Raw genomic sequence first — 25,457 nt, forward strand, 5'->3', positions numbered from 1 at the left:
GAGAGAGAGAGAGAGAGAGAGAGGAACAGGGTTTCAAAAGGCTTACTGGATAAATCTGGGACTGGAGGGCCAGAGCGACAGCACAGCGGGAGGGCGTTTGCCTTGCACGCAGCTGATCCAGGTTCAATCCCCAGCATCCCATACGGCCCTCCGAGCCTCCTAAGAGTGATCCCTGAGCACCACTGGGTGTGCCCCCACCCCCTAAGAAAATACACAGGAAGGGAAATTTTATACAAAAAGGACAGCACGATGTCCTTTGGTTTTGGTCTGGGGGCCAAACCGGGTGGTGCTCAGGGTTAACTCCTGGCCCTGTGCCCACGATCAGTCCTGGCAGGGCTGGGGGGAACCCTCTGCAGTGCCGGGGATTGAATCGATTGAGTCGAGATCAGCAGCGTGAGGGCTGGTGCACGGCCCACTGTACTCTCTCCGGGGACTGTCACTGTGTGGCTCGGGTGAAACCTGTGGGTTGAACAGGAGCTGAAGCGCAGACGGGCACCCCCAGAGCGGCAGACAAGACACTCCAGGAGCGCGGGACGGCCCGGGATGGAGGCTGCTGGCCACAGCCTGGAGGCCAGTCCTGGGACTCAGTGGCTCCCACTAAGAAGGAAGGTTCCGGCGCTGGGGGTGGGGGTGTGTATCTGGCGGACTGTGAAGACCCTGGAGCAGCCTACACTGGCTTTTAGAGCTCTCGGGAGGGGTCAGTAGCCGGAAGCAGCGACGTCAGGGCTGAAGCACTTTCGGAGCTTCCCCTTTGGTCCTGGTACTTCTCAGTCCCAGAAGAAAATGCTGATGGCGGGTGGAGCGAGGGTGCAGCGGGCTGGGGGCTGGCCTTGCATGCTGCCAGCCCGGGTTCGATCCCTGGCATCCCATAGGGTCCCCCACGCCCGCCAGGAGTGATTCCTGAGAATGAAGCCAGGAGTCAGCCCTGAGCACCGCCGGGCGGAGTCCCAAGACACAAACAAAGCAGACATAAAAAGGAACCGATGGGGGCTGGTGCGATAGCACAGCGGGTAGGGCGTTTGCCTTGCACGTGGCCCGCCCGGGTTCGATTCCCAGCACCCCATATGGTCCCCTGAGCACCACCAGGGAGCCAGGAGTAACCCCTGTGCATCGCCAGGTGTGACCCAAAAAGCAAAAAGCAAAAAAAAAAAAAAAAGGAACCGACCATGACGCTAGACAGACCCTTCACCGAGACTCCGCTCCCTGAGGACAGGAAGAACGTGACAGCGACCCCCGGAATCACCTTTTAAACTCATCGTGGTAGAACTCGGACTTGCAGGTCACCATCTCGCCACCCTGGATGTCCTCTCGGCTCCGGACACCCCCGAACACGTACAGCTCCATGGCGACGCCGCAGGCCACTGCTCCAAATCTGGACAGACAGACAGACAGACGCGGTCGGTGTGGGACAGAGGAGCCGGCCCGGCTGCCACGGGCCCTGCAGAGGGAATACTCCAGAGTACGGGTCTCTGTTCCTGGGGGCCATCGGGGACGCGCCTCACCTCCTCTCCTTCAGCGGGCAGATCGCTGTCCACTGCTGGGTCCGCGGGTCGTAGCACTCCACAGACTCGAAGAGTTTCCCGTAGGACCCTCCGCCCATGGCGTAGATTTTCTTTTTCATAGCTGCGTAGCAGCCGATCTGGAAGGAGACAGCAGCGGAGAGGCGGCTCTTGTCAAGAAGAGGGGGTGACACGGGCCAGCACCCAGAACCTCGAGGTACGCAGGTGCGAGTCCCCACAGTAACGCCAAGAGGAGTCCTCGTGAGACAGCCGGGCTTCAGGAAACGGGCAAGGTGAGGCCATGCTCACGAGAACCTCCTGAGGGATCAGCGCGGCTACGGCAGCTCCACACTTCCGGCCAATGACCCACACTGAAAGGCTGTCTTGGGGCTGGAGCGACAGCACAGTGGGGAGGGTGTTTGCCTTGCACGCGGCCGACCCAGGTTCGATTCCCAGCATCCCATATGGTCCCCTGAGCACCACCAGGGGTAATTCCTGAGTGCAGAGCCAGGAGTAACCCCTGAGCATCGCCGGGTGTGACCCAAAAAAAAAGCAAAAAAACAAAAAAAACAAAGGCTAAGTCTTCTGGGGACACTCTCGGGGCTGCTGGGCAGCGGGGCCTGGCAGTGCCCGGGCCACTAGGACACAGCTGCTGGGCTCACAGGCCACGAGGCAGCGATTTGAGCCCAGGGCCTCCCCCTTGCCTGAGCCAACGCCCCCCCACCCCACGCAGCCTGGAAGCAGCTCTGGGGTCTTCTCCCACCGCCGCCTGAAGAGCACGGCAGGGAGCAGTGCTCAGGGGCTGTCTCAAGTGACGGCACAACAGGCGGAGAGCGAGAGGGGCGGGCGCGTGCACCCGGGGGTGCCGAGGGGCTGCAGGAACCGTGGGCTGCTCTTGGAGCCTCCCCTGCGTCACGCTCGAGAGGTGCGAGCTGTTTGCACTTCAGTGGTGTTCCAGGTGACTCCTGGCTCAGTGCTGGGCGCCAAGGGCACTGTGGCACGTGACAGCCCCCAGAGTTAACGTCTTCCCTTTGGCAGTGCAGGGGATCGAACCCTGGTCTCATGCCTGCAAGGTGCGTGCGGTCTCCAGGGCCCCGTCGTTCCCTCTGTGAGGGTATTCACAGAGCACTGGGGGCGCCCAGGCCGCGGCCCACACCAACAGACGCACATCCCACGCTTCGTCTCAAGGAGGGGGGCGGGCGGGAGAGGGCCGGGAACTGGGCAGACCGAGGGCGAGTCCTCGGAGCCCCCCTGATTCCCGTCACAAGCACATGCCGGGAACCCTGGGCGGGACACCCCGCAGGGAGCCCCCGACCCCGCTCACCTTCCGGACCATGGTCAGGTCGGGCTGCTTGGTCCAGGCCTTAGAGTAGATGTCGTAGCACTCCATGGAGATGAGCTCCCGGTCCCCGTCCTCGCCGCCCAGGATGTACAGCATGCCGTCGATCTCCACGATGCCGAAGTTGTGCCTCGCCTGGAGGGACACGGATGAGCCGGGCTCACGCAGGGCCCTGCGCCCTGGAAAGCACCGTCGCCCGGGTAGCCAGAACGACGAGGCACACACGCCAGGGGAACAGCGCCAGGCCGCTGCCCGTCAGCAGAGAGTGAGCGTCACGGGCAGGAAGTGTCCGTGTGTGAGAGCAGGAAGCACAGGCCTGGCAGTGGCAGGCGGGGGTGGGGGACAGGGTCCTGCAGTGGCATCTCGGTCAGCCAAGCCCAAGGGACACACTTGATTCATCAGCAGACCCAAGGTGCCCCGCAAGGGCAGGTCCCTGGCGGCGGAGTGCTCGCATGATAGACTTCGAAAGATTGAGTCTGGGCCGGAGCCATAGCACAGCGGGGAGGGCGTTTGCCTTGCATGTGGCCGACCTGGGTTCGATCCCTGGCATCCCATAGGGTCCCCCAAGCACCGCCAGGAGTAATTTCTGAGTGCAGAGACAGGAGTAACCCCTGAGCATCGGAGGTGTGAACCCAAAAGCAAAAATCAAACAAGCAAAAGATCGAGCCTGGGCGGCAGAGGGGCGAGGGGGCTGCTGAGGAAGCAGAGAGGGGCGGGGGCTCCGGAGAAGGGGCTCGGGACAGACACCGAGGAAGCCGGAGGACGAAGGCGCCAAGGGAGGCTGGGCTGGCACGGCTGCTGACGGCTGGGCACGGGGACGGGGTTTCGGTTCTTTTACTCCAAGTGAAACAAACAGGCCGAGGGGCAGGGGGACCCGCGGACGAGCAGAGCGGCTGACCTCGTGCATCGGGGGCAGGGCCGTCCAGGTGTTCGCGTCCGGGTCGTACTTTTCTCCTGAGCTCAGCGTCTGCTTATTCTCATCTTGGCCCCCAAATACAAACAAAAATCCTTCTGCAAAGATCAAAGGAGACACACACACACACACACACACACACACAATGTTGGAACTTCCGTCCTCCACGCCTGTTCCCACCAGTGTATAAAGAACCGTGTCTGACAGTGAAGGGGTTGAGACCACGCCTGGGGTCACGCCTGGGGTCCGCGCCAGAGTGGGAGGGCTGCTGGCCACCTGCCCCTCGCAGAGCACTCGGTGGCCACCCTGCCCCTGGCCTGTCTCTGTGATTCTGTCCTCCCCGGCCACACACGCCCACATCTGGTCACTCAGGACCCGCTGCTGTGGGCGTGTCCTGCTGGGATCTGGGTCTCGGGTTCTTTCGGGACTTCCTGTCTCAGGTGACGGGGACTGGCCCTTCCTGCCACCTCTCTGTGCAGGAATTTTTTTTTTCTTTTTGGGTCACACCCAGCGATGCTCAGAGGTAACTCCTGGTTTTGCACTCAGGAATTACTTCTGGCGGTGCTTGGGGGACCATATGGGATGCCAGGGATCGAACCTCGGTCGGCCGCATGCAAGGCAAACGCCCTACCCGCTGTGCTATTGCTCCGGCCCCTGTGCAGGAATCTTGACCTTCCCTCGAGCCGCTTTGGTGGAACAAAGAATAGAAACTGCCCCCCCAGCCTCAGGTAGTAGAGAGGGGCTTTCGGGGGGTGCCTCCCCGAGCCTGCCCCCCAGGAAGAAGGTCCAGCACTCTGAGCGGCCCTGGGGCCTGGGAGCCCCGGGTCTCCCCCTCTGACCGGCTCTGGTTACTGGGCGAGGCAGACAAAGGGACTCCCTGTGTCCGGCCCGTCACTCAGCTCAGCTCGGGCAGACGGGGCCGGGCGCTTCAGTGTCCCCTGACCCGGGCGTGGCCACGGCGGACGGGCCCGAAAGGAGCCGGTGTGGGGGCCACCACACGCACCTGCGGAGAGGACGCCGTGGTTGATCCTGGGCATGCTCAGAGGCGCCAGCTCGATCCACAGCTGCCGGTTCGGGTCGTAGAGGGGACACATGCACCGCATGGCCGCCGTGGGCTTCCGGGAGCTGCGGGGTGGGCATGTCAGGAGGCCCTGCGGGCCCCACACCCCGCCGCCTCTCGGGCCGGCTCCTGGCCAGGCTGCGTGCGAGCCAAACGGCCTCATTTTCCCCCGTAGGCCCCCCGGCGCCGTCCCACACCCCGTCCCACGAAATACCGAGAAGCCAAACCCAGCCCCGGCCGCACTCACACGCGCTCCTCCCCGCCCACGGTGACGATGCACTCCGAGTAGCCGCGCGGCTTGAAGTTGGCCAGCATGGCCTCGCCCTGCTGCGGCTGGCTCAGCGGGATGTTGCTGCACTCCTTGACGATCTCGCGCACCAGCGGCTCGTTCAGCATCTGCTCCCGTAAGTAGCTGGAGTCCAGCCCCGAGACCCACAGCGCCGACATGACATCCTTCATGTGCACCTGCGGGAGAGGAGGCCGCACACGCTGACCGCAGGCCAGTGGTCCCAGTGGTCGGTGCCAGCGCATTGGGCGCTGCTCACTGGCTCTTCCTACCCCTGGTGGATACGCTGAGGAATCGCTAGTTCAGGGCCGGCAGCATTCTTGTTCCGTTTTGCCTTTTGGTGTGTGTGCGTGGGGTCACACCCAGCAGTGCTCAGGGATCACTCCTGGCAGGCCCAGGGGACCGCATAGGCGCCCTCCCCGCTCGCTCACCCTGGCCCGAGCAGAGCACCTCGCCCTCCCGGGCCCCGGGGCGCCCCAGCAGACCCCGCTCTCGCCCGCGTCACGCTCATGCCTGCTGCCTGGGCCCGAGGCACTCACGGGAATGTCTGATGTGGTAATAGCTCGGTACAGTAGGGAAGCGAGAGAGTGAGACTGTGTCGACACTAATAGCACTAGACAATGAAGGGGAAGAAATCAAAGTTCAGAACAATCCCGAGTTCTACGCAATCATCCTTGAGCGATCACTGTGAAAACCCGAGAGTAACATGCTCTGTGCTTTCTGCTGACGCACTGAAGCCCGCGATGTCACCCCTGCAGCAGAGGGCGAACGTCTGTTCGTCACTGATGCCTTGAGGGTCGTGTGAAGACCCGCCTAGAGCTGGGCGGTCAGACCCACCGCCTCAAGGCGCCACTGCCCCAGCTGCAGCCCTCCCGCCCTCAGCGGTCCCCGTGGGAACTCCCTCTGCCTGTTACTGTGTCCAGCCAGCATGGAGACAGAGCCAAACCACACACGGTTTCTACACGGGCACACACACAGGCCCACGGAGTCTCAGGCACTGTAAGATGATCTTAAACCTAAGTCGGTGACCAGCAGCAACAGAGAATGCACTGTGTGTGTGTGTGTGTGTGTGTGTGTGTGTTGGTTTCGGGTGTGTGTGTGTGTGTGTGTGTTAGTTTTCGTGTGTGTGTGTGTGTGTGTGTGTGTGTGTGTGTGTTGGTTTTCGGGCCAGGCTGGCTGTGCTCAGGGTTCGGCCCTAGCTCTCTGCTCAGGAATCACTCCTGGAGGTGCTCAGGGGACCCTGTGGGATGCCAGGAGTGAGCCCAGCCAGCGGTGTGCAAGGCAAGGGCCCCCCCTGCTGTGCTGGCGCTGCAGCTGCAGGATGCGCTACGTGTAAGCCTGCTCTAAAACAAGCCGCTTTCTCTTCCCTTCCTCCTGGCTTGGGGCCCCACCCAGTGGTGCTCAGGGCTCGCTCCTGGCGGGCCCAGGGGACCTGCCGGAGATTGAACCCGGGTGGGCCCTTCCTGCTGTTCTATGGCTCTGACTCCTCTCCTGGCTCTCCCGCCCCCGGCACTGCAAGCCGGCCCTTCCCAAAGGCCCGGGGGCACAGCCAGCTGTCTGGCACTCCAGGGCGGAGGCTGAGGGCGTGGCGGCTGCCCCCTCTCCGCGCTCCTGGGTAAGCCTCTCGGGCACTTTCCCGCGAGAGAACCATGTTCCTCCCTAGCAGGAACCTCTCCCGGGAGCCTGATAAGCTCGCGTGGACTGGCCGGAGGAAGCCGGGCCCGGGAGAAGGAGCAGGGCGGCCCGACTGCGCGCCGCTGGCGGCGTTACCTTCCTGATCTCTGTGTCGTGCGCTATCCAGCGGATCACCGCTTCGAACACGTATTTCTCGTTGCCGACGTTCAGCTTCTCCAGGGAAATCACTTCCTTCAGCTTCTGCGGGTTCAGCTCCAGGAACTCCTCGGTGCTGCTGACGTCGCGGAAGTGGGTCTCCAGGTACTCGGTGGCCAGGTAGTGCACGTGGTGCAGGCAGTAGTGCAGCGCGAAGTCCCGGATGCCGATGCAGTTCTCGGCGGCGATGCAGCCCTCCAGGAACTCGCAGCACAGCGTCTTCAGGTCCGTGAGCAGCAGCAGGTCGGCCGCCTGCACGACGTCCTGGATCGTGTCTTCGTTCAGGCGGATCTGCGAGGGGAGCAGAGGCCCTTCACGCCAACGTCTCCGTCTCACACCCAGACCCCCGCTGCGGGGCCGCGTGAACGGTGTCCGTGCCCCACGGGAAGAGTGACCACTGGCCACTCCACACAGTCCAACTGTCCTTTCCTTCAGGAGGGTCTGAGGGCAGCAGCGCGTGGCTGGGCCCTTCCCGAGCATGCTCCCCCCCCCCACCAGCATCAGGCCTCGGGGCGCTCACGCCCGCCCAGTTACAGAGCAGCCTCTGGTGACGAGAGCCCGGAGACGCCAGAGCTCAGAGAAGAGGGACCGTCACCCGCCGCGGGGCGCCCCCTGGCAACACGTACCAGGTGCGTTTGGCGGGGTTTTCGGAATAAATCACCGATACTCGACAGCCTCCCAGACAACGCTGAGGGGCCCAGGGTCACTCCCCACAAGACGGTGCCCGCTGGGCTGGACAGTGTGATGTCCAGTCCCCCAGCCCTGTGGGGTCACCGCAGGCAGTGCTCAAGGGCTAATGTAAGACCTTCAAAGACCACAGAAAACATCTACTTTCCTTAATTTCTTTTGGCTTTTTTTTTTTTTTTTTTTTTGCTTTTTGGGTCATACCCAGCAATGCACAGGTGTTACTCCTGGCTTTTCACTCAGGAATACTCCTGGCGGTGCTTGGAGGACCATATGGGATGCCGGGGATCGAATGCAGGTCGGCCGTGTGCAAGGCAAACGCCCTACCCGCTGTGCTATCGCTCCGGCCCCTCTTTTGGCTTTCTGGGGACTTGCCGCTCCGTCCCCCTCAGAGAATGCGATCACTTCTGCACAGCATGGCCAGGGGAGCCCTCACCCCATCACCCCACCCACCGGGAGCAGCACAACTGCCCGTGGCCTTGAGTGGCCGGGAGGGAGGCGTTTCTCATTTACGGGGAGCGTCAAATGCAGCCCCAAGATGGTGGGGGGCGCAGAGCATCGAGATGCAGCTGCTGACAGACACTGAGTCCCGCCCTCACCAGACGGGAGCACTGAGCTCGTGTCGGCCGTGAAGCAGGCTGCCAGTGTGGGCCTTGAACCCCGGCCTGATGGGGTTGGGCCCGAGCCACAGAGCAGCCAGTGCGGGAGGCTCCGGGCTGCGAGCCCCACGTGAATGCGCTGTGGCGGGCTGTGTGCCCGGTGACAGCCGCCCAGCGGGGAGGCTACTCTGGGGGGCGCCAGGGATGTCCGGTACTCAGGGCCCACCCCCAAATGTATCTCATCCGCTGTACCGATCGGCTGCACGTGCACCCCGGGCCTCAGAGGAAAGAGGGGGCCCGTGTGGCGCCCAGAGCCCAAGGGCTGACGGTGACCCCACCGGCACGAGGAAGCGGGTTCATGAGCTCAGAACCCCTGGGACAACGCGGGAGACGGAGCCCCGTGAAGAAAGCACCCAGCAGGGGCAGAGAAAGACAAACTGCCGTGGGGTGCAAGTTTCTGACCCACTGCGGTGCGGTCAGATTGACAGCGTCCGTGACCTAGGGCCACGCACACCGAAGGTCTGTCTCCAAGTGCCCAGGAGACACTTTCAGGGACATCCCGGGGGCAGGGGTGAGAGCGGGGGGCGGGGGAGGAAAGAGAAGCCTGCCCACCCGTCACTTCCTTCCTTAGGCTGCATTAAATGGGACAGATGCGGGGTTGTTTATGGGACTCCGGGGCCCCGGGTTCTACAGAACCGCCCCGTGGCCGCAGCCCACTGTGCACTGGGCCCGAGATCTCCAAGCAGGAACCAAGTGGGCAGCAGTGCAGGCAGTGGGCTGGCTCTCCCCGTCCAGGGCTGAGAGCTCGCCTGGCCGCGTCTCTGGCATGTGCCCCCTTAAGGCCCCACCAGGGCCGCAGCGACGAGGACGAAGGTGGCGGTGGCCCGGGTGTGGTGCCCACAGGAGACCGTCCCCACCCCCCACCCCGCCCCTGGCCATACCTGCCCGCTGAAGATGTAATCCAGAATCTCTCTCATGACCATCACCGATATCCCTTCAAGCTCAATCTTATAGGTCGATCCATCATCTTTTGGAGGATTATAATTTAACTTTGTCCTAAGAAAGGGGAAAAAAATGCAAAATTTCTATGAAAGCACAGAAATTGCCAACAGATACTTACGTCAATATCCAGTTAAGAAGATACTAAAAAAAAAACAGAAAAAAAAAACAAAAAAGAACACAGCACCCGGGAGCGTGTGGGCCGGCCTGTGGAACTCTACTGTCAACACTCAAGCAACAGGCACTTTCACGACTCTCAGCAGCAAAACACTCGTTCCAGGATTCAGAAGGCGACTTTGAAGAACAGAACAAAGCAGAAGAACTGAAGAACGGGACCCATGGAAACAAGAATCCCCAGTTCGCCCTGGGGACCCCAGCTCCTTCAGGCTGATTCTTCTTTCAAGTGTTTAATAAGGTTCTAATCATTTTCTCTTTTTTTTTGGTCACACCAGCTGTGCTCAGGGATCACCCCTGGTGGGCTCAGGGGGCCGCGTGTGATGCTGGGGGTTAGAGAGGCTGCGGCACGCAAGGCCGGCGCCCTACGGGCTGGTCACCGCTTGGGCTCCAGGCAGCTACTTCTCTCGCGCTGCAGCAAGGCCGAGCTCCACCTGAGCCAACAGCTGGAACCCGGGCTGCGACTGCCTCTGGCCAAGGGTCCGCCCGCCCCCGGGCCTGCTTTCCTGTCTGGAGGGACGCCGCTTCCACTTCTCTCCCCAAGGTCCTCCTGTTGGCTTCCTTCTCGCTGCACCTGTCAACTGTGATGTGTGACTTATTTACAATGAAGACACGTGTGTCTATGGTCTCTGTTTGTGACGTCGCAGGGCTAGCTTTGTCTCACTCACCGCTACACTAAGCCCTTCGCGGTGGCCGGTCCCAGGCCCTTGCTGCTGGGCCACGCTCCCTTCTTGCTGCCGGGCCTCTGCCCATCTCCAGTTCTCTGTGGCACGGGCAGCCTGCTCGGGCTCTAGCCGTCCGCGTCTCCCCGCACACACGAGGGCCTCTCTCTCGGCCACGCCCCGGCCGTGGGACTCTGCTGCGCTTTGCTGCAAAGCAGGAGAGGACCCAGTGGCTCTCCGGAGCAGCTCCCGCCCCCCTGGGCGCTGAGCGGACAGTCCTCCCGAGGGCGGACCCTCGCTTCCTCATGACAGGTGCTGGGAACGTCTCCAGGTCTGCGGCCAAGTCTATTTCCTCGTCTGTGGAATGTGTTTGGTTCAAGTCTTTTGTATGTTTTGTTTTTTTTTAAATATAGAGGTACTGCTATTTAACCAGCATTGGTTAAACTGATTGAATTGGGCATGAACTCCATATTACTTTTTTATTATTCAGAAAGTTAATTTTATTTTATTTTTATTTTTTAATCACCGTGAGATAGTCACAAAGCTGTTCTTGCACACTTTTTGAGCTAATGGTTGAGGCACAGAAGTTGTTTAACATAACAACAGAACTGAGAGTCTCTATCTTCTGGATAGGAATCTTCTGGCGGACTTGCGCCCCCCTTTAAGGATGAACCCTCTAAGGAACTGTTTTCCATCGCCAGTGCTGTCTGTGCCTTGCTGGAGTCTGAAAGCCACCCTAACTTACAGTGAGGAAAACCAGGGGACACCCTGACACGCATGGGGGAGGCCCCAAAGAAGTTCACAACTAGAGTCAAAGAAGCCAAGGGGAGGGGGGAGAGGAGTTAAAAAAACAAGCAAAAGAACAAAGAGCAAAGCGACAGGGCCTGGAGAGAGAGGGCACGGCGTGACCCGCCTCCCAGCCTGGGTTCCATCCCTGGCACGCACCGTGGCCCCGAGCCTGACAGGGCTGGTTCCAGAGCACAGAGCCAGAAGTGAGCCCTGCGCACCGCGGGTGTGGCCCCAGAGCCTAACCAAAACAAACAAAAAAATTAAAAAAGCAGAAAAACTGGGGCTGGGGTGGTAGGATTTGGTTTGACCCCCAGTATCCCACATGACCCCCAGCCCCACCAGGAGAGACTCCTGAGCACTGAGTCGGGGCTGAGTCCTGAGCACCTCTGGGTGCGGCCCCCACCCTCCATGACAGTTGAGATCTTCCAGGAAAGAGCAGGAAGGGGGCTGAGGGCTGGGACGTGCCTTAAGGATGCCCCACCATGCCCCACCGCAGAGGGAGGGAGGGGAGAGAGAGGAGAGCGCACGCGCAGGGGAGAGCACTGCAAGACACAAGGAAGCTGGGAAACCGGCAAGAGCTGCAAGGCCACTGGAATGGGCGCCCTCAAGGCGGGCGTCCCCAGCAGGTGCTCACCACAAGGCGGGGAAACAGCACTTCAGAGGCAGAAACAAAGTATCCTGCTGAGAAACAAAGTATCCTGCTGAGAAACAAAGTATCCTGTTGTGCTTCTAGAAGAACACGGGGAACCGCAGCAGGAAGAGCAGCAGCTCTTCGGCAGAGCCGGCACTATGACAAGGTGGGCTGGTCCCAACACTAACTTCCGCAGCGGCCCTGCTCCGAGCCGCTGTCCGGACAGAACGCACACGTGTCCCCCAGGCTCGGCGTGGCCTGCCCCCGGGAGAGCCCTCGCAGGGGGCTGCGGGCGCAGGGAGGACTCGAAGACGATGCTCCAGACAGAGCCAGTGGGTGAGGCACTGGGTCTGGCCCCCATACCAAACGCCCCCCAGCCCTGCCGGGATCCCCAAGCACCACTGGGAGTGACCCCCCAACCCCCCCCACCCCGCACACTGCGGCCAGGCGAAGCCAGTGGCGGCAGGGCAGGAAGGAGGGCAGAGGGTACCTGCGTCCCCGGAAACACAGAAATCCCTGTGAGCCCCCCCGAGAAATCGAGCTTCTCTGCAGCGCCAGCAGGAGCCGGGTGGGCCCTGAAGAGGCGGCATCACATGAAGGCAGAGAGGACCTCGGGCCCGGCAGCTCCGGGCCCACTCAGGGATTCCCTTTCTGGGTGCCGCAGGCCTCAGCTCCAGGCCCGGCGCCCTGCTGACCGCACGGAACAAGACTCCAGCCAGCTCCCGAGTGCGAGGCAAGGGTGGCCGGAGACCCGCCTGGGGCGATGCACGACCCTCCACTCCTTACTTCTGAACCAGGACCCCGAGCCGGCGGGTGGGGAGGGACACGCGTGCGAGGCCCGTCTCGGAGCCGGGGGCTTTCCCAGTAAGAAGGACCCCTCGGGGGCGCAGAGCCTGGTCTGGGGTGGCAGACAAGCGTCGCCGTGTCCACATGAGCCTGAGCACCCGAGTCCTGAGGAAGTGACGCCCCCACTCAATCATGTCGTCCCATCAGCGTCTTACACCTGACCCACGTCTCCTCATTTTTTATTTATTTATTTATTTATTTTTTTTTTGCTTTTTGGGTCACACCCGGCAATGCACAGGGGTTACCTCCTGGCTTTGCACTCAGGAGTTACTCCTGGCGGTGCTCAGGGGACCATATGGGATGCTGGGAATCGAACCTGGGTCGGCCGCGTGCAAGGCAAACGCCCTCCCTGCTATGCTATCGCTCCAGCCCCTCCCCATTTTTTAGTTTTTATTACATGATGCTGATTTACGAACGCGCCTAAAGACAGTACAGGGCAGGGCACTTGCACGCAGCCGACCCGGGTTTGTCCCCCGAGTCCCGCCAGGGTCCCACTCTGAGTGCAGAGCCCGGAGTAAGCCCCAGCACAAAAGAAACAGAGAATCTCTTGCCTCAGAGGGCGTGTTGGGCCGGCAGCAGAGGTGCTGGGGAGAATCCTGCGCCCTGGCCCGACAGGCGAGCAGCCTGCACTCGCTCCAGGCCAGGCACGGGCAAGGGGCAGAGGGAGGGAAACAAGGCCCCTGGGTGTCCACAGCACAACACCCTAGACGCGGCATCTGGGGGTTGGGGGGCTGGCCTCTGCCCGGGAAACCTGGCACACACAGAACCAGCCCCGTTTCACACCCGTGGCCCTCATGACCAAGATTTCCAAGTTCAAATTACCAAAGATGATCTACCAGCGGGGGCCAGAGAGATAGTACAGTGGGTAGGGCGCTTGCCTTGCATGCAGCCGATCTGGGTTTGAACTCTGCACCCCACATGGTCCCTTGAGCCCCCCAGGAGTAATTCCTGAGCTCAGAGCCAGGAGTAAGCCCTGAGCAATGCTGAGTGTGGCCCAAAACCAAATAAACAAACCCAACAAAACAAAAACCAATTTAACAGTCTAAGTCAATAATCAACAAACTAGGGGCTGGAGCGATAGCACAGCGGGGAGGGCGTTTGCCTTGCATGCGGCTGACCCGGGTTCGATTCCCAGCATCCCATATGGTCCTCTGAGCACGGCCAGAGGTAATTCCTGAGTGCATGAGCCAGGAGTAACCCCTGTGCATCGCCGGGTGTGACCAAAAAGAGCAATAAATAAATAAATAAATAAAAATAATCAACAGACTATACCCCACTGTTGTAATTTGGGTTTTTTGGGGGGACAGTGTCACCCTGGCCCTGTGCTGTAATCCCTCCTAGAGGCGCGGGCAAGCACCAAGCCCACGGTGCGATCTCTCCAGCGCCTTAGAGTCTGTTTCTCATGAGGCCCTTGAGCTGAAAAAGGGCCTAAACATTTGTAAAGTGGTAAAAACAAAAGTAAAACGAAGAAGGTGTGATGAAGGCACGAGGCCGAAGCTTTCTGCCCCTTTCCGGACAGTCCGTCCACCCCTGCTCTGGACAGGCCACGGTACCGGCTGGGCCGACACATGTTGCTCCATGTGTCACTCCGTGACGGGCACACTCCGTGTGTCTGAGGCCCTTGGTGTGATCCCTGCCGGTAATAATGACAATAATACTGGCGAGTTCAACAAACACGCAAAGTAATCACAACTTTGAGAAACCGCTTGTAAAAGTGCATCCGTCCCCGGAAGGAAGCTCCGTCCTGCATCGCCAGAGTCTTCGGACGCTGGTCCGGACTCCTAGACACAATCAGGGCAAATCTTTGTGACCTTGGGGAGCCAGGAAGCCAGGGACCTGACCCCAACGTCGGTTTAGCTGCACCCACAAAAATACCCAGAGGAGAGACCTAGAATCCGCCCTCTAGTCTGTGTGTACTGTCAGTGTCCCAAAGGACGGGAAGCCAAGGGTCGTGCAGGGACCGCGGTCACGGTCCGCAGCCTCAGGACGCAGGGACAGGGGCTGTTGGCAGGGATGAAATAGAGGGGCCGGAAACGACGCCCTGACCAGCCTCGGGAAGTGCCCGCGCCCGCCCGTGCGGGGAGCAGAGGCCCGGGCAGAAGGGGGCCTGGGTGCAGACAAGCGACTCTCACCACGGGCCACAGCTTTCTGTGCGAAACACAGACCCTGGCCGTCGACGTCCAGCTCTTGTGCAAGCACAGCAGCCGGGAAGCTGCGTCTCTTGAAAGACGGGCTTGAGAGCGCGCGTTAAAGTTTTAAGATGTGGATTCTCCTGGCACGGTGCCTAGGAACTACTCCCAGAAGTCTTTGAGGGACCATGCCAGGTATGAAACCCAAGGCTTCTTTTTTTTTTTTTGTTTTTTTTGTTTTTTTTGTTTTTTTTTTTTATAGTTTATTTTTAATTAGTGAGTCAACGTGAGGGTACAGTTACAGATTTATACATTTTTGTGCTCATGTTTCTCCCTTACAGAGTTTGATAACCCATCCCTTCACCAGTGCCCATTCTCCACCACCAGTAAACCCAACATCCCACCCCCCCTTCCCAGTCCCGTCTCCCCCCACCCCACCCTGCCACTATGGCAGGGAATTCCCTTTTGTTCTCTCTCTCTGGTTAGGTGTTGTGGTTTGCAATAAAGGTGTTGAGTGGCCATTGCGTTCAGTCTCTAGTCTATATTTGGCCCGCATCATCTTTCCCCCACATGACCAACAAGCACTATAGGGTGTGGTATATATAGATGTGTGTGTGTGTTTTAGTGGCTTCAAGTGTCACTCATATAAAAATGAAATCTGGGTTGATATTCTGAGAGAAGTAGTGCTGAGAGTCTGTCCTGACAGTCTGTTTTAGTCCTGATCCTGTAGGAAAGTCAACTGATCTGAAATAGAAATAACATTCTCAAGCACGCCTCCCAAAGGAGATCTGGGCCTCTAAGAGACATGGGCAATGAGGACAGAGAAGATCTTTCTTAAGAATAGAAGATAATCCAAAATCCATTTCAATTTTGCTTAGGAAAATACACCCATGCATTATAGGATAGAGATACCTGATGTTCCAAGAAGTCACTTTGCAGTCAAATTTTGAAGCTGAAAATGGGAATTCCCTGCCACAGAGGCAGGGTGGGGTGAAGGGGACAGGGTGGGGGTGGTGGGAGAGATGCTGGGACCATTGGTGGTGGAAAATGGGCACTGGTGGAGGGATGGGCACTCAATCATTGTATGACTGAAATGTAAGCATGAAAACCTGTAAGTCTGTAACTTTGTCTCACGGTGATTCACTAATAAAATAAAATTTAAAAATAAATAAATAAATATAACCAAAAAATAAAAAAAAAAAAAAAAAAAAAAAAAAAAAAAAGTTTTAAGATGTGTTCAAAGTCACGTGCAGCAGCTCGTGAAGCAGAAGATTCTTCTAGAATGAAACAAACCCAGTTCCTTGTTCTGGTCACACCCTGACCTTCTGGGTAGACACATGAAAGAGAGCCGGTGGGTCCTGTCACAACCTGCCAAAGGGCCCCAGATTTTCCACTTAGCTGTGACTTTCTCGGATGCCATTTAAAAGAGGCTCCTTTGATGGCCGGCAGACCACAGGCCTTTGAATTGGGGGCACGGACACCGCTGACGGGGCACTTCCTGGGCCGGCACTGAGAGGGCACCGCACAGCCAGGGGCGCCTGTCTCGGGGAGGCGCGTATTTCATTCTCCTGAGACCCAGGCGGAGAGGACAGGTGCCCTTCCACGGCACGGGAAGCAGATTCCAGGATCCGCTGGGGGCGGAAATGAATTCACGCAGTATTCTCTGCGGCCACCCTTCCAAAGTAGTTCCAATGGGAGCGAGGTGAAGACTAAGAACTTTTTATATATGAAGGATATGGGGTGTGTGGGGGGGGGGGCTGGAGTGATAGCACATCAGGGAGGGCGTTTGCCTTGCTGACTCGGGTTCGAGCCCAGCATCCCATATGGTCCCCTGAACACCGCCAGGAGTAATTCTCGAGTGCAGAGCCAGGAGTGACCCCTGAGCATTGCTGGGTGTGACCCAAAAACAAAACAAAACAAAACAAGAGGTGGCAGATCTGGAAGAAACAAGAGAGCCACCACCACCCCCCTCCACCGTCCCCCTCCACCGCCCCCCTCCACCGCCCCCTGTAACAACCCAGAGCCGAGCCCCAGGAGCAGCTGCAGCCTTGCATCCTCGGACCCTCCTTTTTGCTGCTGGCACCTCACTTCTAACCTGCGGTGACACCGGCCGCCGGGATGAGGATGCCGTCCAGACGCCGTCAAGGGGACAAACGCTTCCCCGTGGTCTCCCGCTCCTTCCTCATGGGAGCAACTTCCTAACAAAGAGTCGCCCAGGCCCTTCTCCCAGGCTTCTCGGCCTTGGTGGCACTGCCCGGGCGACCCCAGGAGCACAGGTCAAAGGCTCCCTCCCACCCAGACGACGGGGAGATGGAGGCTTTGTCCCCACGGCTGGGATGAGACGCCTCCCCTTGGGGCGAGGGCACACAGCCCCCCACACCCCCGCCCCCTTCTCAGAGCCAGGCTGCACGCGACTCAGCTCTCCACAGCGGCTCCCCGGATGAACGGCGCCACGGCGGGACTAGCAGGTAGAAGCGGGAAAACGTCAACCCGGGAGGGACGTCGGGACCATCTCCAGGAGGGGACGGAGGGTCTGTCTCCACAAAGAGGGAAAAGCCCAGAAAGGCAAAGACAGAAGCAAGGGACTGGAGCACGTGCTCGGCATGTGAGACCTTGGGTTGGGGAGGCCACACCCAGCAGTGCTCAGGGTGACTCCCAGCTCTGTGCTCAGGGCTGACTCCCGGCTCAGTGCTCAGGGCTGACTCCCGGCCAAGTGCTCAGGGCTGACTCCCAGTTCAGTGCTCAGGGCTGACTCCCAGCTCAGTGCTCAGGGCTCACTTCTAGCTAGGGGGCCATAACTGATGTCCGGGTGCAGTATGTGTCGTCCCCGCTGTATCATCTCTCCAGCCCTGAGGCCTGGGACCCCGACAACCACCAGGAGCCAGGAGTGGTTCCCTAGGGCCACCAAGTCTCCACGCCACACCCCCACGCTACCCCCTCCTCCCAGCCCCACCTTCCTGCTTAAACCACACCTGCTTCGAAAGCCCATCAGTCGAGCCCTAACTCTGGCAGTGAACCCGAACCTCTCGGCCCAAGCAGGAAGATCCGGAGGCCCTTCCCCACCCCCACCTCCCAGCTGGCTCCTCGGAGGACAGTCAGAAACTCGGGCGTTACTTGGGGGTGGGGTAAGGCTGGACATGCAGAGCTGGTCACGGCCCCGCCCATCTCCACTGCCCACTGCCGTCCGGCCTGTGGCCCCGACACAGAACCTCTGTCCCCCGGCTCCTCAACTCCTTGTTCTCCTCCCGAGCTCGTGAGTGGACCCCGGGGTCCAGTATCCATCACCCGCCCGGGACACGTCCATCTGCGGCTGGCCTCTCTCCCCTCTCGCTTCTGCGTGCAGCAGGACCGGGCCCCTCCCTAGCGCCGGGAGCGCGCTGAGATGAAGCCCGAGAATCTGCTTCCTCCGTGCAGAAAGCTCCTTGGGTAAGCGATTACTCGGGGTGACCGCTGGAGCCGGGAATGATCACACAGTCAATTAACTAGACCTTTAGGGCAGACCCTCAGACGTGTCCACTCCAGTAGTAAAGCAAACCTACTCTTTCCCGGTTCCTCAAACCTCACACTCCATGTCACGCTAGGAGGTAGGTTGCCAAGTTAAATGAGGTTCAAAAATAACATCTGACTTGGGGGCCAGAGCAACCATGCGGCGGGGAAGGTGCTGGCCTTGCATGCGCCACCCCGGGCTCAATCTCCAGCACCCCAAAGGCTCCCCAAGTACCCCAGGAGCGATCCCTGAGCACGGCTGGGTGTGGCCTGAAGACAATCCCCATCTGGACTGTTGTGCTTGTAGTTTCCTGGCCAGCCCACAGCATGGCCCTCTCAGCTAAGGGACTCGGGCGTCCACGTCTGGTGGCAGCTGTGACTGTGGGGTGCCAGGCAGCCAGCCCGGGCCCCTCGAGCTGGTCTTACCCGGTGCCTCCTGGGAGCCGCGGCCCTACACCAGCCCAGTCTACAGGGCCCGGACAGCCAACTCTGATTTTTTGTTTTGTTTGGGGGCCACACCTGACAGTGCTCAGCGTCACTCCTGTGCTCAGGAGTCGCTCCTGGCAGGCTTGGGGACCATGCAAGGTCCCTGGGACTGAACTCAGGTTGGCCAGCTGCAAGGCAAGCGCCTTTGCCGCTGTCCAGCCCCTTTAAAAACTGTGTCTGTATAGCACTGATTCTGTGAGAGGCCTTGGTGGGGAGGGTGACCCGCGAGTGAGAGGGGCCGGAGCTGAGATGGGTGCCGGTTAACACAGCCCTCGGACACCCTCAACGCACATGCGCCAAAGCAGGAGGGGCTACCAATGGGCCCGTATCCCTCCGCCAACCACAGGGACAGGCATCCCTCGCAGGCAGGGGATGGATGGACCCTCCCGCCAACCACAGGGACAGGTGACCCTCACAGGCACAGGATGGACTCTCCTGCCAACCATGGGGATAGGGGTCCCTCGCAGGCAGGGGATGGACCCTCCCGCCAGCCCCAGGGACCAGTGACCCTCGTAGCCCTCGTAGGCAGGGGGCAGAGTTTGCAGCTTTTCAGGAAGGGCAGGGAAACAAGGAGCGGGCCGAGTGCAGTCCGTAGGAAGCCCTCCTCGGCCAGCACTGAGCAGGGACGGTCCCCCCTGCTGGCCACGAGGAGGGGGAGGAGGAGGGCACAGGCCCACGCCCCACAGAGACCCTCTTTCCTAGAACGTGCCCCACACAACCTCACACCCAAGCTGAGCTTCCGCACGGTCACGGGCACAGCGGGCAGGATGCCTGCCTGGCGCACAGCTGGCCCAGAGGGCTCCTGAGCCCACCAGGAGTGACCCTGAGCACTGCCAGGTGTGACCCAACCACCCCCCCGCCCCCCTCACCTGCCTCCACCAAAATGGTCTTTGCACATGTCCCCAGGGGCTGAGCACGCGCTCGCATGCCGGGCCCTGGGGACGCTCTCTGGCACCGCAGACCCCAGCACCGCCAGCACGGGCCCCTCTGCCCCCCATTTACGCCTAAACAAAGGTAGGGGTGGGTGAGGCTAGGATTCCCAGTTTGGTCCTGAGCACCCCAGAAGACCCCCTAAGCCCCACCCGGAGTGACCCCTGAGCACAGAGCCAGGAGAAAGCCCTGAGCACCATCCGGTGTGGCCCCAAAACACGCACAAAACAGAAAGTAGAGCCAGACTCGTGTGGGAAACTTACAAGATACCTGTGAGCAAAATCCCAAGGGAAAGAAAGAAGAGAAAAACGCTCTAGATTAAGACTCTAGATCCACCAGCACACCAACTCCGAGATGGAAAAGCAGTGACGCTCATCGGTGTTCCACGGTACGACAGTCTGCTCTGTAACCTGTTTTCTCGTCTTCCACTTATGCACACTTTGCCTCTCAGACTTTCACCGCTTGAAGGCTGTTTGGTCTAACAAAATGTTCCGCCCGGATTTGCCCTAAGTAGCTTCTGTTTCTGCTATCTCTGAGCAGAGGAAATACTGCAACAATCTCAAAGATACGGCGGTGGCAGCAGACACAGTTCTGTCACTCGGGGAGCAAGTGGTCAGGAGGAAGACGTGGCTCTTCTGAGCTGCGGGCGGGCACTGGGATGGGCACCTGGACCCCCCTGAGTCCCACAGCCGTCCCTGCCTGGCCCTCACTTCCCCCCTGTGAGGACTGTGATCCGTGGGGGACTGAGACTCAGCCACAGGCGCAGCCTTCCAGGGCTCTGGCCCCCCAAAGCCGGGCCCTACTCTGCTGCTTCCTGTGAGAAGGACCGAGTAACGCCCCAATCAACACAGAAGGCGCTTTTGGTTTTGGTTTTTTTTTTTTTTTGCTTTTTGGGTCACACCCGGTGATGCACAGGGGTCACTCCTGGCTCATGCACTCAGGAATCACCCCTGGCGGTGCTCAGGGGACCATATGGGATGCTGGGATTCGAACCCGGGTTGGCCAGGGGCAAGGCAAATGCCCTACCCGCTGTGCTATCGCTCCAGCCCCCAGAAGGCGCTTTTGTAAACTGGATGCTAGCCCGTCCCGGCAAATCTAACCCCCCAGAGATGCCAGAGGAAGCTCTTCAGTCCATCTGTCAGGACGGAGCCTCTCGGGGCTGGAGAGAGCCCTCGGCGGGAGCCAGGCCCCGTCCGTGAGTGACCCCCACACAGTCAGAAGCACAAACCAACCAACCTGGAGAGACCTGGGGCCGCAGAGACAGTAGCAGGGACGGCGCTTCCTTGCACTCAGTCAGACAGAAGCGATTCCTGAGCGAGGAGCCAGGAGTAACCCTGAACATCGCCGGGTGTGGCCCCAAAACCGAAAACCAAAAAAAAGGAACACTGACGAAAACTTGCAGGGGAAAATACAAAGTGTCAGGAGAGGGGGCAGGGCTAGAGAGGCCGTCATTCCTCACTCAGTCCAGAAGCACGTTCCACAGCGACGGGCCTGACTGGGGCCCCCAGAGGAAGGAGTCACAGGGCTCAAGTGTGAGGCTGAGACTGACCCCGAGCAAGTTCTTCAGGGCGAGGTTTTGCTTTGAAAACATCAGCACCAGTCAAGGAAAGAATCCTCCGGAAAAGCCTCAGTAGCCAATAGGCAGCACTTCCTGTTCCAGTCACTAGCCTGTTCCAGCAGCTCACCCTTCCGGGACCCTCTCCACTCTCGGCCACTCACGGGCGCTGTCTGGGCGAGGGGACAGCAGCCAGAGCCGTCGGGGGGTTCCGCTGTGCACAGCCCACACAAAACACTTCTCTGCTGTTCTGAAACCGAGCGACTTTGCTGTCACTTTTGGAAACTCCACATGACCACCGTGGACAGGCAGCTGAGGCTGCTTAAGAAGACGGTCAAAACTCTGACCCCGCCTTCCTGAGGTTTCTCTTTTATGCTGTTGAGGGTGTTACGATGTGGTCTAGTGCGGAGTTTAAGGGAGAAAGTTTCTTCCTTTCGTCTTGGATGCTCGGGAGTCACTCCCGGCTCAGTGCTCAGGGCTCACTGCCTGCAGTGCTCAGGGAGCCACGCAGTGCCCAGGCTCCAGGGTGGGCCGCCAGCACACGAGGCATGAACATAAGCTCCCTCGCGCTCTCCCCAGCCCCCTTTCTGATTCCAGAGCCCCTCACGGAGACCGAGAGGGGGTTGCGACCCCCAACATAATAAGGTTGTTCACTGGGATGGGGGAGGGGGCCCGGGCTGAGGCCCGGCGCTGTGAGCTGCCCCTGCCTCGGTGCCACGTAAGCTCTCCTGGAGCCTCTGGTCCCGGGGGAACCCTCGAAGGCCCCAGCACACTGGGGGGTCTGGTTCATGCCCTGCAGGGACCTGGCACATCAGTGCCCGCAAATGCCACGGCTGCTCACTCTCCCTTGATGGGGTGTTTGAGCCAACCTGGGGGCTTTCTCCTGAGCGCCCAGTGCCACCAGTCTGAGGACCTCCCTGCCGGGGGCGCCTTCACTTGCTTTGGCCTGGCCCACCCTCTGCCCCACAGGCAGCTCGAGTCCCTCCCCTCCCCCTCCCTGCCCTTCTGGGGAGCTGAGAGGGGAGAGGAGGGTGTGGGGCCCCATTCTGTCCCTGACTGCTATCTATGGGTGGTAGGGGCACTGAGAAATAAATATTTTACTGAAAAATGGAAAAAAACACACACAAATAACCAGCCTAGATCTCTGACTCACTTCCCATCCTGGCCAGAGCACAAGAGGCAGCAGAGTCAGGGAACTTTCTAGAAGGCCCAGGGTTCAGTGAGCTGCTCAGAACCTAGAGCTTCAGGCTGGACGCTCGAGCATGACGGCACTAGTGCTTAGCAGGCGACACTCGCTGCTCCAGACCCCTAGAACAACCACGGGGCACTACCGCGGCTGGCTACAAGCTCAGAGCACAGGAGAAGGACAGCAGCAGGCCCAACGCCTGCGAGCACACGGCACACAGGGGCCCAAGGGCACAGCTACTCGGAGGGCGACGGCCGTTTCTCTTACCATGAAGTCTGGACCTCCGACAAAGATCACATTAGTCTCCTTAAGTAGTTTCAACGGCATCACTTATGAGTCAAATTTGAGACTTAAATGGCACAACAGGCTCATCAATAATTAGCCTTGGAACACATCCAGACTGACGGCATAAAATAAATGCTTGTTACAGAACAACCCTGAAGTTGTTTTTACACTCTATAGCAGAATACTCCAGAACTACTGCATGGGGGCGCACAGGAGATGCCAAGCATAACAAAAGCATAACAAAAATTTGGAGGGTACAGTGGAGCCACTGCAGACCCACCTCCCCAACAAAGAGATGCAAAGCCGGCCAAAGTGCTGGGCTCTCTAGGCAGGAAGCTGCTCTGCAGGGGTGGAGCCAGCGAGGCTCCCTCTAAGCCCTGGGAAAGTGAGCGAGACAGGAAGATGGGTCTTGCCCGGCTCCACCCCACCCCCAGGGGATCAACTTCCTTTCCCTTAAAAAGGAGAAAGGGGTGGAGCGATAGGGCCGAGAGTAAGATGTCTGCCTTGCAACTGCTGACCCCGGTTCAGTCCCACCACCCAGATGGTCCCCAAGTCGACCAGGAACTATGCCCGAGGTCAGAGCTAGGAATAAGCCCTGAGCACCACTAATCTTAGGCCAAAAGGTGACCATTTTTAGAGTTGGCCAGCTTTTCAGAGCCCCCCAAATGAGGGGCGTTACTTCCCATCGCGCTCCAGGTCTAGGAGCCAGCCAAAGGAATGATCCAGCGGTCCACCTCCAGAAACCAAACTCTCACAAGGACAGCCCGGTCTGGAACGCTGTCCCCGGCCTCGACCAGCTCTGCGGACCACACCGCAATCAGCTTCCAAGCCCTTGACACACGTGCTGGGCGTCCCTGGCCTCGAGCTCACGGAGAAAGGGGGTCTGCATCCCGCCGGAGGGCCGATTCGGAAAGGAAAAGGCCCCGCTGGCCCGGAGAAGCTTTCCCGGGAGTGAGAAGGCTGTCAGACTGATGAACTCCTGGCCCTGGGCGACACTGAGATTTAGTTTCCCAACCATGACCGGGAAAAATGTCCTCGAGAGACACAAAGGAGGGCGGGGCAGCCCGTGCTGGGCACAGCACTGCCCAGTGCCCTCCTGGAGCAGCTGCGCCAGGAGGGAGCAAGGCTTGCGGGCTGCACCCCATTCCTCAGGCTGCGGTGAGGGTGTGCAGCTTCCTGCCCTTCCACTTCAGGACAGACTATCACAGCGCGACTGTGATGACCCCGAGAGAAGCTGGAGCAACAGCACAGCGGGGTGGGCGTTTGCCTTGCACGTGACTAACCTGCGTTCAATCCCCCGCACCCCCTATGGTTCCCCCGAGCCCACCAAGAGTGATCCCTGAGCGGCACTGGAGCGGTACTTCGGGGAGGGCGTTTGCCTTGTGCGTGTCTGATCCAGGTTCAATTCCCAGAATCCCACATGGTTCCCTGAGCACTGCCAGGAGTGACTCCTGAGTGCAGAGCCAGGAGTCAGCCCTGAGCATCGCCAGGGGTGACCCAAAAACCAATAATAAAGAAAAAAAAAGTGATTCCTGAGTGCAGTGCCAGGAGTACACTCTGAGAATCACTGGGTGTGGTCCCCACACAAAACCAAAAAGACCACCGGGAGGGGAAGACAGATACCGAACCAGAGAAAAAAGCACTGGAAAAATGTAAACAGTCAGCTGGGCTAACAGACTTTGCCATGTTTAGCACACGTATGCCCTAAGAGGCTTGCATTCCTGATGTGCTAGAGCTGAGTTGCTCCCCTCTGCTGATAACACACACAATCTGCCACTTCTCACAGCAGTTAATACGTCTAGGTTACACCCCCAGATGAGCTAAACATACTGATGAAGCTCCAAAGTTTGAACACCAAATCCGTGTATTGATGACATCACAGGCTAAATACTTAAGCTTCAAAATGGAAAGCTAGCCAGACGTCAAACTCTAGAACAGAAGTTTCCCTACTGACTTGGCCTACCACCTACTTTTCTGAGTTAAAAAAAAAAAATAAAGAAGAAAATTAAGCCCCCCACCCCCACCTCTCAACCCACCCCAGTGGAAATCTTCTTTAAGTGCACAAACAAAAAAGCGCCCCCTAGAGGGCGTATCACCCAAATTCGTTTTGTTTCAATGTCTAAATTCAAACAAAAAGATACATTGTAAAAACCAGCTACACTATCAAAACTTGGCCAGCTCCTTTACAAGTGTAACAAATTAGTCAAGTGACTCTGAAGTGGTTTTGAAGATTGATAATTTTAAAAGAAACTCAGTAGCATTCTACCACTTCAATAGTAAAATAGACCTGAAGCAATTAACCACTGAAACATAGACCTACTCATGTTCGTGTGCAATGTGTGAAGGAAACGTGGGCCAGCCACTGAACACTGAAATGAACATGGGAAGGAGATCGTTTAGATGATGCTGACCTGCAGAGAGCTTCATCTGGGGTTTTAGTGGGTGCAGAAGGGATCGGCATTCAGCAGAATCCAAAGTTGGAAATCTGAGTTTTGATCTTTCCCAGGGTTAGTGACAAGCCGGTGATGCTCTGCTGTGACGCCAGAAGTGGCAGAGCTGAGACACATAGGTCACACAAGGCAGGTAACTGACGCTCCGAGACTTTCCCACTGGCATCCAGGGGTCGATAAATTACAGGAGCCACTCACCGCTGTCCAGGCTTGGAGCCTCAGAGACAGCCCAGGGGGCAAGGTGCTTTGCCTTGCACACGGTCGAGTCAGGTCTGGTCCGCCCAAATGCTACCAGGATCCCTGAGCACAGAGTCCAGAACACCAAAAGCTGTGGCCCCCCTCCCTCCCACCAAAAGAAAAGGGAGGGGATGGAGGGGTTTTGTGATTTCTCTCCCCACCCCCCATAAGTATAGGCTGATTTAAGGGAGCCAAGATTAAACTCTAACATCACGGAGGTAAGAGAGAGAAACACATTGTCCCTCGGATGGGGCTGGTGAGAACTGAACCTACCATATATGAAGACTAAGCTGGAACATTCTGTAAGTGGCTCGGCAGTACAGCACCGCCTTGCTCTGCAGTCCATGCGTGGAGCCTGAGTTCTAGTCCGGGCACTCCCCACCCCACCCCAGAGATTAGGAG

At 58.9% G+C, this 25,457-nt stretch overlaps 1 protein-coding gene across 1 annotated transcript in view; it reads right to left on the reverse strand.

The window, feature by feature from the left end:
• GAN (gigaxonin) overlaps positions 1 to 25,457 on the reverse strand; it is a 39,086-nt gene that overhangs the window by 11,686 nt on the left and 1,943 nt on the right. Inside the window, exons 2-9 of the mRNA XM_055146058.1 lie at positions 9,152 to 9,266; positions 6,868 to 7,218; positions 5,059 to 5,276; positions 4,755 to 4,876; positions 3,737 to 3,849; positions 2,824 to 2,973; positions 1,503 to 1,639; positions 1,244 to 1,372 (exon numbers count right to left, since the gene is read on the reverse strand). Coding sequence (XP_055002033.1) covers positions 1,244 to 1,372; positions 1,503 to 1,639; positions 2,824 to 2,973; positions 3,737 to 3,849; positions 4,755 to 4,876; positions 5,059 to 5,276; positions 6,868 to 7,218; positions 9,152 to 9,266 — 1,335 coding nt within the window. The remainder of the gene's footprint in view (positions 1 to 1,243; positions 1,373 to 1,502; positions 1,640 to 2,823; positions 2,974 to 3,736; positions 3,850 to 4,754; positions 4,877 to 5,058; positions 5,277 to 6,867; positions 7,219 to 9,151; positions 9,267 to 25,457) is intronic.

The sequence above is a fragment of the Sorex araneus genome, chromosome 8, assembly GCF_027595985.1.
Source record: "Sorex araneus isolate mSorAra2 chromosome 8, mSorAra2.pri, whole genome shotgun sequence".
In the NCBI taxonomy this organism is placed as follows: Eukaryota; Metazoa; Chordata; class Mammalia; order Eulipotyphla; family Soricidae; genus Sorex; species Sorex araneus.